The 14,708-nt window shown below is 32.3% G+C and overlaps 2 protein-coding genes across 2 annotated transcripts in view; one reads left to right on the plus strand and one right to left on the minus strand.

Annotated features, from left to right (window-relative positions):
* Window positions 1–4,836: 4,836 nt before the first annotated feature.
* tex (THO complex 3 homolog tex) lies at window positions 4,837–8,944 on the minus strand. The gene is made up of 4 exons (XM_023160771.2): window positions 8,478–8,944; window positions 7,911–8,272; window positions 7,696–7,857; window positions 4,837–5,146 (listed from the first exon to the last, which is right to left on the minus strand). Exons 1-4 carry the CDS (start codon window positions 8,661–8,663, stop codon window positions 4,888–4,890), a joined length of 969 nt encoding a protein of 322 aa, XP_023016539.1. The 5' UTR covers window positions 8,664–8,944; the 3' UTR covers window positions 4,837–4,887.
* Window positions 8,945–11,031: 2,087 nt separating this feature from the next.
* The window catches only part of f-cup (leucine rich repeat containing flyers-cup), a 32,394-nt gene continuing 28,717 nt past the window's right edge, over window positions 11,032–14,708 (plus strand). Inside the window, exons 1-2 of the mRNA XM_074180132.1 lie at window positions 11,032–11,290; window positions 11,346–11,536. Of these exons, the coding sequence (XP_074036233.1) occupies window positions 11,131–11,290; window positions 11,346–11,536 (351 nt within the window). The 5' untranslated portion in view covers window positions 11,032–11,130. The remainder of the gene's footprint in view (window positions 11,291–11,345; window positions 11,537–14,708) is intronic.

A 14,708-nucleotide genomic window follows, 5' to 3' on the forward strand; every position in this document is an offset into this window, starting at 1 on the left:
TGTGGCGAAGACATCACTTTCCCTTCAACTACTGTGATGAAGTAAATTTGATGTACGATTTCTAATGATGAATCAATTTTTCCATTTTGATAGAACATTAATTTAACCATCTTCGAATCTCTCATAGTTTCCAAGATCCCAATGGTGAGGATCGAATTTGAAACATACTGAATAGTTTCTAACACAAAAAATATAAACATGGAGTTGAGAAGTTGAAACGAGGGTACACCACGAGAAATTTGTATTATGGTGAAGAAATTGTTGTTTCCCAACATTCATTATTTGTTAACAAAATCAGAATTGGTTGAAGCTGAAAATAGTTTTATGTCACCCTTCTTTATATTACCGTTTGAACCCATAAACTCCGTGATTAAAGTTCTTGGGATCGAATCCTACGTTTATAACTACCAATTTTGAGCATTTATATTACTCTTCGGAAAATTCCTCACAAATGAATCTCATTTTGAAATATTCCTGATATCGGTCATAGAAAAAGTATAGTATTTTACTCGCAAGAAATGGCATTACACGCGACGCTGTAGCAGATCGAACAAAATTCCCCAGAGGACATTACAGCCATTTTGGTCATAATATAACGAAAAGTGTTAGGTAAGTCGGAAAAATTCTTGCTCCCTGGAAGCTATCTTGGCGTGCGCTGCCTATACCGTTGGAGTTACATGCAGATAATGTACCGTAAGATTGTTTATCTCAAATAGTTCTAAATAAAAGTCCGCCATATCATATATCTACCTATATTCCTATGTGATAACCACTATATGCAAAATACTGAATAAATACAGTTAAATTGGATTCTTTTTTGCAATACACATTTTAGAATATCTGTCAAATTCTTACATAAATTGATACAATTGTCGTTTTAAGTATTTGATATATATTATGTATATTACGCGTCGTGCCTACTGTAAGACGACGGTGGACGATACGCGGAAGTAAACGGGCGCTCTGAGCAATGAAGCGGCATCGCCGAGAATGCGACCCGAATGTGGACAGTTGCGTGATGGGCAGACGTCGTTGACGGTTGTGTTAGTTTTGCGAATTTCTTTATAGGTAACATAATTCCGATTCTCGAAGCTATTCATTACTCAGTGCGGTTGGCATATTTTTTTAGTTCTTGAATTTTTAAAGTAAAAATATAAATTTCTAGCTGTTGCTCGCTTTTATATTACCGTACAGCCGAAGCTACTGAACCTAGAATCTTGAAATATGCAGGTGAGTTCTTTGTATAGCGTAAATAAATTTTCAAAAAAGTTATTTTTATCTTGGACCTAAATTATTCAATAGCCTGTATGTGTAAACAAAAGAGTCGCTTTATATTTCGAATTTTAAGACGCTATTGAAAACCTATCTCATTCAAAAAAACTGCTACATCATCGAGGATTTTTTTATTGTATTATATTATGGTATACACTGAATGGTCATCTTCATTGTTGCTGTGTTACTATTTTGTAAAATAAATTGTATACTGTTTAACAAAAGAAACAAATATTGTAACTATTATGTCCATACATAAGTAATTACTTCAATCTGATGTAGCTTTGTAGTTTTCAAATAAGATTCACATGTAAGAATTTTTGTCACTTTAGTAACCATTTTCGTGACCACCATGTACGCCTTCACTTCTTCAATCTAATTCTGTTCGCACAAATCACTGTTACTAATATCAATAGTTCTTCCTCTATATTTGAGCAAAAACTGACCGGCCTTAACATGCTATCAATTGCACACAAACATACATTCTCCCACAAAATTTCATCAAGATCTCCTATTAATGGTCGAACAGCTAATATCTAACGTTGGATTTGGTGTGTGACAAGAAGTGGTATCCAATAAATTGGTTTTATCACTTATTGCATTTACACTTGCTTTTTTATCATTTCCAAACCCGCGAAAATGTTTCTTCGTTTTATCAATTGTCCCTTTGGATACAGGCGGCGTAAATTTTTATGAAATAAACAAGCAACATCCAGCTCATTAACAAGTTTACCAACGAAGAGGTCGCAAAGCATTACTGCCAACCACTGCTGAAGATGCCCATCACAGTTATGGCCAAAACGTTCGGATCTAATATTTCCATTGGACCATGGTTACCCAGCCCAGATAACCAAAGTTTGAAATATCCATTTGAATCCGGGTTTAATCTCCATAACCTTTCATCTGTATACTTTTCATTTCGTGTATTTCTGTTTAATTATTTTTCTAATAAGTAGTCATTGAAATTCAAAACTATAACACTGCTTTGACTTTGATGAAGACCTACCGATCAAATCGAATCCAACAAGTGAAAATTGGAAATGAAATAAGTGGCGAACTGACTGTACAAATTGGTATACCGCAAGGGACCGTTTTGGGACCGATACTTTTTCTCTTTTACATTAACAGTATAACAAAAATCACTAATTTCATAGGCGATATAATATGCTATGTCGATGATACTGCTCTAATTTACACGGGAATATCTTGGCATGAAATAAGAGAGACAGTAGAAACAAATTTACAAAAAATATACATGTGGTTAAATGTTAACAAGACAACGTATCTGACCTTTTCCCCCTCCCTTCGTGATCAAAACAAAAACTACAAAATGAAAATGCATATATTGCACTGTGATAATCAAAATACTTGTGACTGTCAGACCATAGAACAAACCACATCTATAAAATACCTTGGAGTTATATTAGATCAGCACCTGAAATGGACGTAACATATCAACTTTGTAACAAAAAGGCTCAGAGTATTAATTCACAATTTTTATGAAATACATGACATACTATCAAATCCTCTCTTGTCAAATCTATAATAAAATATTGTATTCCTGCTAACGGTGCAACATTCAAAAATGCTTTTAGCGCATTACAAACCACTCAAAACATTCTATTAAAAATTGTCTTTAAAAAAAATATACTCTTTTCAACAAGTGAGTTGTATCAAGAAATCGACATCTCAAATATTCATTCACTATACATTTATCATTGCCTAATAAGAATGTTCCATAAACGAGCAGATTTCGAGCAGAAACATACAAGACATAATCGATCAAAAATGAACCAGGACGTAAAAATTGAATTGTTTAATAAAACGGTCACCCAGATTTTTTTTTCTTTTATGGTCCAAAAATGTACAACATATTATCTTAAAATATAAAAGATATAACATTTTTCAAATGCAGTATGTACTGCACCCAGAAAAATTTCCAACTGTATACTGAAATGAATACTTATAATTTGTATATATTGTATACATAATCGAAATTTGACAATAATACCCCTAAGTGGTTATATCCCATATGAAACGATTCAAATTATCCAATCTCATTTGAACCCTAATTTTAAATACTCTCTCTATCCTCTTTCTATATTCATAAAAAGATTCACTTATCATTTGAATACACTTACATAAGATATACAAATGCCATGCTGATTTAGACATCACAAATCAAGCTATATTTGCCTAGTGCGAGTCTACTTCAGTGAGTCATTTAAAAAAAAACTCATAGAACTGTTCAATATCATTTCTATTTATTTCCACATTATTGATTGTTTTGGATATTGATGTTTGTATGTAAAATCGTTTTGAAAAATATATTGAATTGAATTGAAATTGAATTGAATTGTCAACTACTGTTTTGTCAGACATTATTTCAAAGATAATTAATTATAACATTTTATTAAAACAATGATAAAAATAAAAACAAAAATAAAAATGAATTGGCGCTCCGGGGCGACTTCATTGATTCCATTGCTTTTTCAGCTGCAGGAAAACCCGGAAAAACCTGCAGCACCACATCATCTGAAGATATTGATCTACCAATGTCCTCTCTCTTATAAAACAAAATGCAGGGGGTGTCTCCAGAGGCTCCAATAGATTCAATGCATCGCCAGAATACTTCGTGACACAAAGTAAAGTAAAAAAAAAAACATTTATTATTATTTTCAATTTCATAGCATCAAAAACAAAGGTTAAATTGGTTTTTGCCACTGAGTGTATTGCAGTAAATTTCTGTAAAATAAATTATACATAAAATATGTCTGGAATGTTCTTAAAAATATATAACTGAATGATAAACAGGGTACTGCAGTTGGCAAATTGGCCACTTATACATGACACATGAAAAGTTATTGTTGAAAAGTGTGCAACTAAAAATATCTGAGTTTTTTTTTTATCACACCACCATTTATTGATTTTCAAATCCATTACTTCTGGTTGATATACACTGTATATTGAATACTATAGATTATTCATTTCATGCTTTAACTGGTTCGAAAACTAATGCTGAGCAAGCTAATTTTGATAAGAGATATCGGACTCCACATTTGTGACCTTTGTAAAAGAGATCTCAAATATTCCATCTCTGTTGAAAAATTACCAAAAAGTAGATAATATTCAAATATATTCTTATTTTAATGAATGTGCAACTTTAATTTTCTTTACCAAATCACAGTGAAATGATTTTGTAGAATGTAATGTACTCAAAAGATTACTTAATATTTCTCAGATGCGTTCAAGAATTTTAATGAAGCTTATTGCAAAAATTGGAATTCAAAAAACTTATTGTTCTGCTTTGCTTCCTCCATCACATCACAAATTATCACTTATGTATACAGAGTATTCAAATTCCGATCTTACCAAAAACATTCATTAAATCCCAGGGAGGTTGCTAATGCTGATATGTTTCAACAAATATAAACTTGAAGTACACTCCTTTATGCAAGTTGTGTTTCGAAAAGAAATTTCATCAGGTCTTTACTGGTAAGAGGAATTTTCACATTGTTGTTGACTTCCCCATTTCTTTTTGGGTAGGAAAAAAGAATCACAAAATTTTTACCTAAATATTTAATTTCCCAACTCACTTCCAAAAAAAATAGATTATCAGTCAGATTGAAAACCCCATACTTTCAAACTACCTGCATCCCTTTTTCTGTCATAGTTGTCTTTATCGTCACAAGCATACGCTAAAAGATAAAGAGATGGGTGCCAAGCAACAGTAAAAGTGGCTGCTTCCACTGTAATATCCGATATTTTGTCACCTGTTTCAACAAAGCCTATGTCGATGATGAGATCTTCTGAAGCTGAGGCTAACAATTGCCCATCATGGCTGAATGATATTGTTCGCACAGGCCAGTCCATCCTAAAAATTATAACGTGATATAAAAAGTAGAAAAATTAACTAATAGTTCTATATGTCTTGTTTTTCAAAGGTTCATTTATAGTTTTATGAAATCGTATTAGCAGATATTCGGTGTGTGCACAAACATATTTCTTGTATATAATAAAATAAAACTGTTTTTAAGGATGTTACTGATACAAACTGATAATTCCCAATAGATGAAATGATTATAATGTATTTTTAGTATAACTTGCTCACAATAAAAAAAATGTTTCAGAGAGCTGAAGGGGACAACTGACAGTAACACTGGATTCAACCATAAATCAATCAACCATTCATTTATTTGATGAAAACCCCTATTTTAGACTTTGACAATTGATGGACTGTGAAATCTCACATTAACAATTACATCAATTGCAATCTGCATTTAATAATTTTTTTATATGTTTAATGAACATATCAATGTATTCAACTGAAAATATATATAAAATATGTAAACAACATAAGTATCTGAAGGAAACACACTTGGTAAACTTTTGTTTGACCAAAAATGCTAAACAGAAGTATAATTTGTCATTGGTTTGTAATGATTAAACATATAAAGTGCTATGGAATAAAACTAATACAGAAAAACACTTTAACACAAGTAATAACCGTCTTTTATTATTGTACTCTTCTTCTGCTAGTTCATTGAAAAACATAATTTTTCAGTTGATTTTAATAGCATTTTAAAAATATTTTCTGTATGTAAAAATCACATTTCTACACTTAATTAGTGATATTTACCTGGTTGTGCATAGTCATTGCATAAATTTGATATTATCATCATATTATTCAACTGAAAATAGGTTTATTATGCTCTTGAATTTTGTTTATATAGTGCCTAGTTCTCAAAAAAGAAAATAATAAAAATAAATTCCTACATGCATGTGAGACTATGAGACATAGAAACAAAATTAAAAGTTTTGTTGAATTTTTTTCATACATCCATTTATGTGATAAACAGCCAATCTTACAGAGTTCACTTTTTTGTGTTGTTTTGAATTTTCCAAATTTAAATGAAATGATATGCAATGATGTTTTTTGAAAAAAGCTTTTTGGCTTTCTACTTGTCCATCAAAAAAAAAATGTGGGATACTTCCAAAGAAAGGAAAAAAGATTAAATAAAAACTCTTCATAAATATATTAGATATTCACAGAAGTTTCTGACAGATACAAACTGGAAGAAAACACAATTTTGAAACAAGTACTTCCACATGAACATTGAATTAGAAGGGGGAGAAAAAATTTTTTTGAAACAATTACTATCGTATGAACATTGAAATACATGAAAATCAGTTTTTTCCGTTCAGTTTGTATGAAATTCATTCATTCATTCATTATGGAATTGAATCAGAAAAAAATTATAGAAATGCTACACAATGTGATATATGAACGAGTATTGATATAAAATGTCACTTACATGGAACACTATCACCCTCTAAATTGAAAGAAGTATATTTTCAGGAGAGATTAATTTTTGGCAAAGAAAGGTTTTGGCTTTCTATTCTTTGGAAGATTCCCACATCATTTTTGTATGAAGATGAAGAAGTAGAAGGACAAAACCTTTTTTTTCAAAAAAACTATCACTCTCTATGGTGTTTCAGGACAAGACAGTTGTCTTATCAGTTTTAGATAACATCACAAGATAAATCACTCATTTTCTTCATAACATTATGACTTTCTGTCACCGAAAGAGACAAATCTGCTCTTGTCAAGATCACAGTATGTATACACTAGGAATCACACGGTAACAGGTAAGACTTCGTTAGTCCTTAGCTCACACAAGTTTCGACTTTTGAGAGTTATCGTTCATAGCGGCGTGATAGCGTGTTAACGGGAAAACAGACAGATTTTTCATGCAATTAGTTGATCCCAGTCAAAGTAATTTCGTAGCTGGGATAACAATAACAAAACAAGAAATGGGTTTTTTTATACCAATAGTTTCAGAAAAAGTATTCCAAAATTCAGTTTTCTTCTGATCTAAAGGCATATAACAAACTTTAATGACATAAAGGCTTCAGTAAATCTCAATATACTCAAGAACGAATTGAAGAAGCTCTTAATGAAGGCTTCAATAAATCTCAATACATTTTAGAACGAATTGAAAAAACTCTTGCCTGAAGATTGGAATCCCTTGCTGATGTGAGGAATATTTATCAATATTAAAATTGCAATATTTGTGAAAATCCTTGATGTTTTTTGATTACCTTGTGATGATCAACAATTATTATAAGATGGTTAGCCACAGTTATCTGCTCTTCAATAATTTAGTTGATGATATTGTAGGGACTTCACTGTTTTTTATTATTCAGTTGATTTATAACTTGGCAAATACTTTTTTCTACTGGTTACTGGTCATATGTTTTCATGTGGGTTTTGTCAGTGTCTTTGTCAATGTTCTTTCCATAATAATAACTACCCCAATCAATATACCATCAATTAGAAAAAGTAACACATCAAAATTTTGTGAGAGATCAGAAACTCATTTTCTATATCATGCATTATCTTTTTTTCAGTCCAAGACTTACCTTGTAAAAACTCTCTGACATGCAAGTTCATTAATATCCCAAAGAGATACCAGGGCATCTGCACTTCCTGTTGCAAAGTATTTCCCAGTAGGATCAAACTCTATACAAATGCATGTTCCTGGATGAGCCTTTAATATATGTTGGCGTTTCAAATCTGGATAACTACAATATGGATTTATGGAGAATTGTTTTTATTCAAGGGTTAAGATACCAACCTCAAAATATGAATGCATCCTTGACCATTAGTCAAAAAAAATAAGTCGCTGGTATTGTTCCATGATATTTCATTGACCTCAAAATGAAATTGTTCTTCAGCTTCAATCTTATGTGTTCTTGCATCTATGAAAGAAACCAAATCTTCTTTATTTCCAACAGCAATAGCTTGACCATTAGGAGACCAAGTTATATTTATGTTTTCCCCTTTAGTGTTTATTGTGGCAACACATTTTTGAACTCTAGTATCCCATATTCTAACAGATTTGTCACCACTAGCTGTGCTGAGGAGATCAGGATGTGTTTGGTGCCAACATAGCTGGTCCACTGAACCACCATGTCCTTTAAAAGTGTGTTCTTTGTTCTATAATTGAAGTGAATTAAAAATTATATGGTGGAACTAGAACTTTTGATCTTAAATGAATCTAATGAAATTACATTAACATTATATCCTGACGACAACTTGGTTGATACAATGTTCGTCCAGAATAGTATTTTCAAAGTTCTGAAGTGTAAAAAAGTGATTTCACTAGATGCAAAAAATGCAACACTTCTCTACATATTCTTACCAGTCTGTCTCTGTCTAATGTATAAACACACACAGATTTATCAAATGAACCTGATGCCAATCGTTTTCCATCACAACTCCACCCCACTGAGTGTACTTTGGATGAATGCCCTACATATTCTTTAGATTTGCTGTGAGTTTTGAAGTAATTTTGGAGTTCTTCTATTTTTTCTTGATACCTTTTCATCTTTGAATTTTGAAATATATCATAGGAAGATATGTACAGAAAATCAAATAATCATTAGTCCTTGTTACACCACCAGTTCAGCGGAGGTCTAATCTGGTCTCTAAGCTAATAGCAGTATTGCAAAGATCCAATAATATTATCACAGCATTCAATAACACTTCCTAAGATCCTAAGAAACAGAGTTTTCAACGACGATCGTCTCTTTGGAAATTTATCACAACAAACATACAAATGCAAACAAGTTTGTTAGGTTAGGTTAAAATTACTTCACAGAATAAGAAATAATCAGAAGGCACTCGAACACGGTACCTGCCAACACAAAGGCGCCGACATCGAAAATTCAGATTGTGTTCAGAGAATCTTGAATTTTGTCATTGAGGGAAAATATGACTACTCATTCAAATTGTGTATGTATATCTAAGAAGAAAAATGAGAAATGAAACTTTATATGTCTTTTACCACTTTTATTTGTAACCAACAACGTTGTCAAAGCCAGAATTTTGAATGGCAAGTTCCAAGGTGAAAAATATTATTATTACGAATACCTAGTATACCTATATATGTATATGTATAAATATATATATATATATATATATATATTAATATATATATATATATATATATATATATATATATATATATATATATTAATATATATATATATATATATATATATATATATATATATATATATATATATATATATATATATATATGTATATATAACAGAATAATTAGTGACTGGATTAACTATAAATCGGTTCAATTTGTGAGGTTGCATTCAATAGCTGGACTGTTTTTTTTATCAACTGTCATTATTTAATGTTTTTTTATCTGTTTTTGAACCATGTTATATTTTATTCTCACGTTATTGTCCTGACGAAGGTGTGAAATATACCGAAAGCTTGACATATAACAAAGAGTTTTCTTTGTCACAGCCCAGCTATTGACTGCAACCTCACAAATTGAACCGATTTATATATATATATATATATATATATATATATATATATATATATATATATATATATATATATATATATATATATATATATATTATTAGGTATAACAAAAAGGATTTGAAGCTTTATAACTCCTATTTAATTATATGTGAGCGCTTTCGACAGCTGTAAATTCAATCCAGGAGCGAGTCTACAGAGGAGATGGATGTCGAGTTTATGACTCCAACGGACCTCCCTGTAAATTTAGTTCAGAAGCGAGTCTACAGAGGAGATGGATGTCGAGTTTATGACTCCAACGGACTTCACTGTGAATTTAGTTCAGGAGCGAGTCTACAGAGAAGATGGATGTCGAGTTTACGACTCCAACTGACCTCCCTGTACATTTATTTTAGGAGCGAGAGCTGCGGCGTACGCAGAATCAGTCTATGGTGGGGGAACTTACTCCCCACGAGCCGGTTAGCAAACGTTTGCGCTCAAGTGAGGTTTCACCAAAACTAGAGGCGAAAAAGCCCTGCACGGCTGAACCTAAGGCATCGTCAGGTGTAGCTGAGGTGCAAAAACCCTCATATGGGAAGGTTGTCGTGGGTATCAAGGTGGGAATCTTGCAACTGGACTATGCGACTATCTCATTAACAGAGCATATACTTTGTGCCTGCTCCGCTGGGGACCGAATCAGGTCTTTAGAGTTCGGCAGAGCCGTACTCTTAATATCTGACCTGAAAGACCACTCACCATACAAACTAATCGGCTTCGTTAAGAAGCTGGGTTTGTTTGCCCGAGTGAGAATAGATATGAGCCAGCATAAACCCTTGCGGGTTGTGGTGGAGGGTCGAATAGACCCACTCACTTTGGATCTAAACTAACCTGCACTGAGGCATTCGGACCGCATAAAAGGACAAACAGCAGGTTGACACGTTCAGTTTGAGTAGAGCCTTGATGATGACAGTACGACCAGCTATCGAAAGCGCTCGCATATGAATAAATGGGAGTTATAAAGCTTCAAATCTTTTTTTTATCAAGTATCGGTCAATTCTATCACATACAAATGAATACATATTCTCAATGAAGCTGATTGTTTGATTTGGTGAGTGATCTTCCAAGTCAGCAGGAGCTGAAGAGAATTTTTCATCAGTATTGTTTCATCACTATGTGACATTTTTGGATATTCTCAATGCAACTTGGATCTTACCCGAGTACACTTATACCTATACATTTTTATTGTTCTCTATTTCTTGGTTCATTCACCTTATTCACTGAATATTAATATTCATTCACCTGATAACAAGGATGGAATAATCAAAAACCTCCATCTCTTTTATTTCAAGGTCACGACAAGCGGGCATCCCCGATGTAGCACGTGTACGTATGCAATTCGTATTGCTGTCGATAGACAAAGAACTACGCTAGTGACACTGTGAAAGGTGTCAATGTCAAAAGTCCGGTTTTTTAATCTGCAGAGAATTTTATTACAATCAAAATTTGAATTTCCATAATATAAGAACGCAATGTCTAAACCTTCCAAAGTGAAGTCAAGAAGGAAATATATCAGTCCTGTATTTCATTTACAGTCTAAAGATGAAGATGATCAACACATAACCAAGGATGTAGTCAAGAATGTCCGAAAAACTGGTCATTTAAATTTGTCCTCCAAGCATTTGGCCTCTGGTAAAATTGCCAATAATTTTGACACACAAAATTTAACCAACTGATAATATTTCAGTACCAGATAGAATGTTTTCGATTTATGCACAAACAGATGAAAGTCAAGTAGACATAGATTTTAGCAGAGGTATTAAGGAGGATGAAGCATGGTGGAACATCAAAACATTAACAAACTTGGATTTAAGTTCCAATGTTTTAACACACATCCCAGGAAAAATAGGCATGTTTCAAGACTTGGTGATATTGAATGTAAGGAAAAAATATTTATTTGATTGATTGCACCAATAAATGTTGAAGATATGGAAATCTGTGGTACTTGAAGGTTAATAATAAGAGGGGATCATGCACCAGTTTCAAATCATATGCCGCACTTTCCTTCAAAAACCAATTTTGCTCGGGTTTCTAAATCTCACCATTGGTTTGTCTGGTGATGGTACTGAATAATACCTAAAGCACATACCATTTTCCAGAAGTTAACTGGTGTTGTCAAAGCCATCAGAGAAATGTGATGATCATTTCATAAAGAACAGACAAGTAACAAAAATTTAACTTACGTTTTGCCCTGTTGAAAAGACGAGTTTTTTGAGAATAATAACTCTAGAACCAAGATGTTTCATCTAATAAGCACACTAGGTGTTTGAATCAAGAAAACATGCCATAAGAAGGATTCTTCTATAGAGGAACTATCTTACACAGCTAAATATGATTCAAGTGTGGAACTTACATGTTGTCAATAAATTCAAAACTTCAAACATAGTCAAAATTCATTCTTTGAAAGTTCACTAATCCCACTCCACAATTTTATTTTCTTATGTTCAAAGTCTTACACTGAATTGGAAAGATGAAGCTAATTCTGGAGCAAATTGTATCCAAGCTATCAATAATACACTTTCTCTATACAAACTGCATACCTACATATTGAAGAGAATTCCTAGAGGAACAAGAATGTCTGCTGCAAAAGCTTTGGTGAAGCTATTGATGACTGCATTTAGAGCAATTCTTCAGATCATTGGGAGTATTTGCTTTCATTCACCTAACAATGCTTTTGCCTTCCACACATAAAGAAAATCATCAAGTAAAACAATTTCAATTCCTGTCTAAAAATATATATATTCCAAAATTCTAGGACCTGATTAGAATGCAAACAAATTTTTTCAAATGTAAATTGAATAAAATTACTGTAGGGACCTCACTTTGGCAATCCATATTTTTACTTTATTGAACAGTTTTGCTGATTTTGATGGCTCTATGTTATCTGAACCTCAAGATGAAAATCCTGCTGTTTGTCAAGAACCATTATTGAAAAAACTGTAATCTCATAGTCAACAGAAAACAAGTTTTGAATGTGACCAGATCATTTCTCACAGGTTCAGCAGAAGGAATAAGCTCTTATACTCACCCACTTAGAAGAGTTGATATTGAATTATAAACCAGTTATCAAACTATAATAAAGCCAAATGGAATATTGTTAACACTCTTGCCACACAAAAAAAAATCAATGCACCTGATATCGTTCGGAATGGAAAAACTTTGAATCCATTTATGTCAACAGCTTCAAAAAACATTTTTCCTGGATAGTCAAGTCACCTTACTATTAATCTACTTAAACTGTAGATATGGATGAGGGGTTTGTTCAATAATTTCTTCTAGTCAACATACTATGTTTTTCCGCCCGCTCTCTGAGAGAAACGTTTTACAAATCAAAAATCAATTGAAACATTGCAGATGCTGAAATGTTTTATGTTTTTCCCAAACAAATTTTTTTGTGCTCTATCAAACCTTCGACATTTTTAATAAATATGTTTTTGAAACACAGTATTTTTCTTGACAGACTGAAAATATCAGAAGTCATTTCCTTATACAAAAAAGGTGATCCAACAAATATATCCAACTACATAACTATCACATGAGGTACTTGTATATGTGAAGTATTTGAATCAGCTGTAAGTGAATGACTCCTTTGATTTTCAAATGAAAACGCAATGTTTTCAATAAATTGATGGATGTAGCCGTTACTACGGGAAATCATTATGAAGAAAAGACAATTGAAACTTTCTATGTTTTTTACCACTTTTATTTGTAACTAACGTTACTGCAGTTGCGTCCTATACGGACATTTTCAAACTTACTTACTTGTGACAATGTGGGTACGCTAATTTGAAAACCGGTGAGTAAACTAGATTGATTTGATCATTAAGCAGGTTGCACCCACAATGTTTATGCTTATGCATTTCCAAAAAATCCAAATAATTGAGTTAGCAACCCTTCCAACTTGTTCACGATATGGAAATCTCATGAAACTCAACATTTGAATGTTCCAAATTCTTATTCACAGCTGAAATGTTAAGGAGTTCCACTGATAATTCAATTTGATGCAAGAAAATGTATAACGGCGGAACATGAATAGGTGAAAAAAAATATCCAGTGCATAATTATGTTCCAAAAAAACTTTTCAGAAAGTAATAAAATTGTGTTTTGTTGAGTGGAGAGGTGCCATTGTATTATCAATATTCAATAGGATATTTTGAAGTTTGTTGATATGGTCGAACAGTTTACATTCAACGAATATGCAGATATGTGGTTTTAGCATGACGGTGCTCCTCCTCATTTTACTCTGATTATGCGAGACTTTCCACAATAGATGAATTGGTACCAATCTTAAAAGCCTACATGTGTGTAATAGTTTCATTCAACTAGAGATACAATAAATTGGCGGCAAGTATAAACCAAAGTGAAAAGTATCCAGATTATAATGGTGGCACTGGCAAAATTTGTAAAATCTTATACTGAATCTAATGAGTGGACTATTCATAAGGAAAGGCTTGATCAGCACTTTGAAGTTAACAAAATCAATGAAGTGAATATTGAAACTACAGTTCTACCTAGTTCTATTGGACCTACAACATACAAAACTTATTCAAGACTTGTCATCCTGCTCTTTCGAAAGAGAAAAGTTATGTGATTTGTTGTATTCGCAAGTTTTAAAAATTTAGCAATCTTTTTACCTATAGCTCCGAATCTATTGATTCCGAATTTTGAACTAATTTCATTTTGGTGTTGGTTATAGTGACTAATATAGGCAATCCAAGATCTTTCAACTTACCTATTTTCATTTGAGTGCAGTATATTTGCACGACAAGCTTCCATAATTCCCATCTTCAATGTAACCTGAGGGAAAACATTGAAAAATATTAATAGATTAGCTTTATGGTGGTATTAATTAAACCACTGAACCACTTAATCCATACAATATTATATTTATCAAAAATACTTTTATGAAGAAATTCGAATATGGAAAGCAATGTATTTTTACTCAATACCCTGATAATTGAAGAATATTTTTAAAAAAACCTATGCAGTGATATCTAAAACTTTTACGTTGAAAATTTTTTAGTAACTCCACTTCTTCATCTCAAAATTC

The sequence above is a fragment of the Leptinotarsa decemlineata genome, unplaced genomic scaffold, assembly GCF_025532065.1.
Source record: "Leptinotarsa decemlineata unplaced genomic scaffold, Ldec_3_MD MMD2_tig00026294_RagTag_RagTag, whole genome shotgun sequence".
Taxonomy (NCBI): Eukaryota; Metazoa; Arthropoda; class Insecta; order Coleoptera; family Chrysomelidae; genus Leptinotarsa; species Leptinotarsa decemlineata.

Excerpts from the sequence above, each read along its gene's own strand:
- tex (XM_023160771.2), bottom strand. The coding sequence starts at position 8,663 with ATGAAAAGGTATCAAGAAAAAATAGAAGAACTCCAAAATTACTTCAAA. Across the intron at positions 7,858-7,910 it reads GGATGCATTCATATTTTGAG|TTATCCAGATTTGAAACGCC; the intron begins GTTGGTATCTTA and ends TCCATATTGTAG. Across the intron at positions 5,147-7,695 it reads TGTCAGAGAGTTTTTACAAG|GATGGACTGGCCTGTGCGAA; the intron begins GTAAGTCTTGGA and ends TATAATTTTTAG.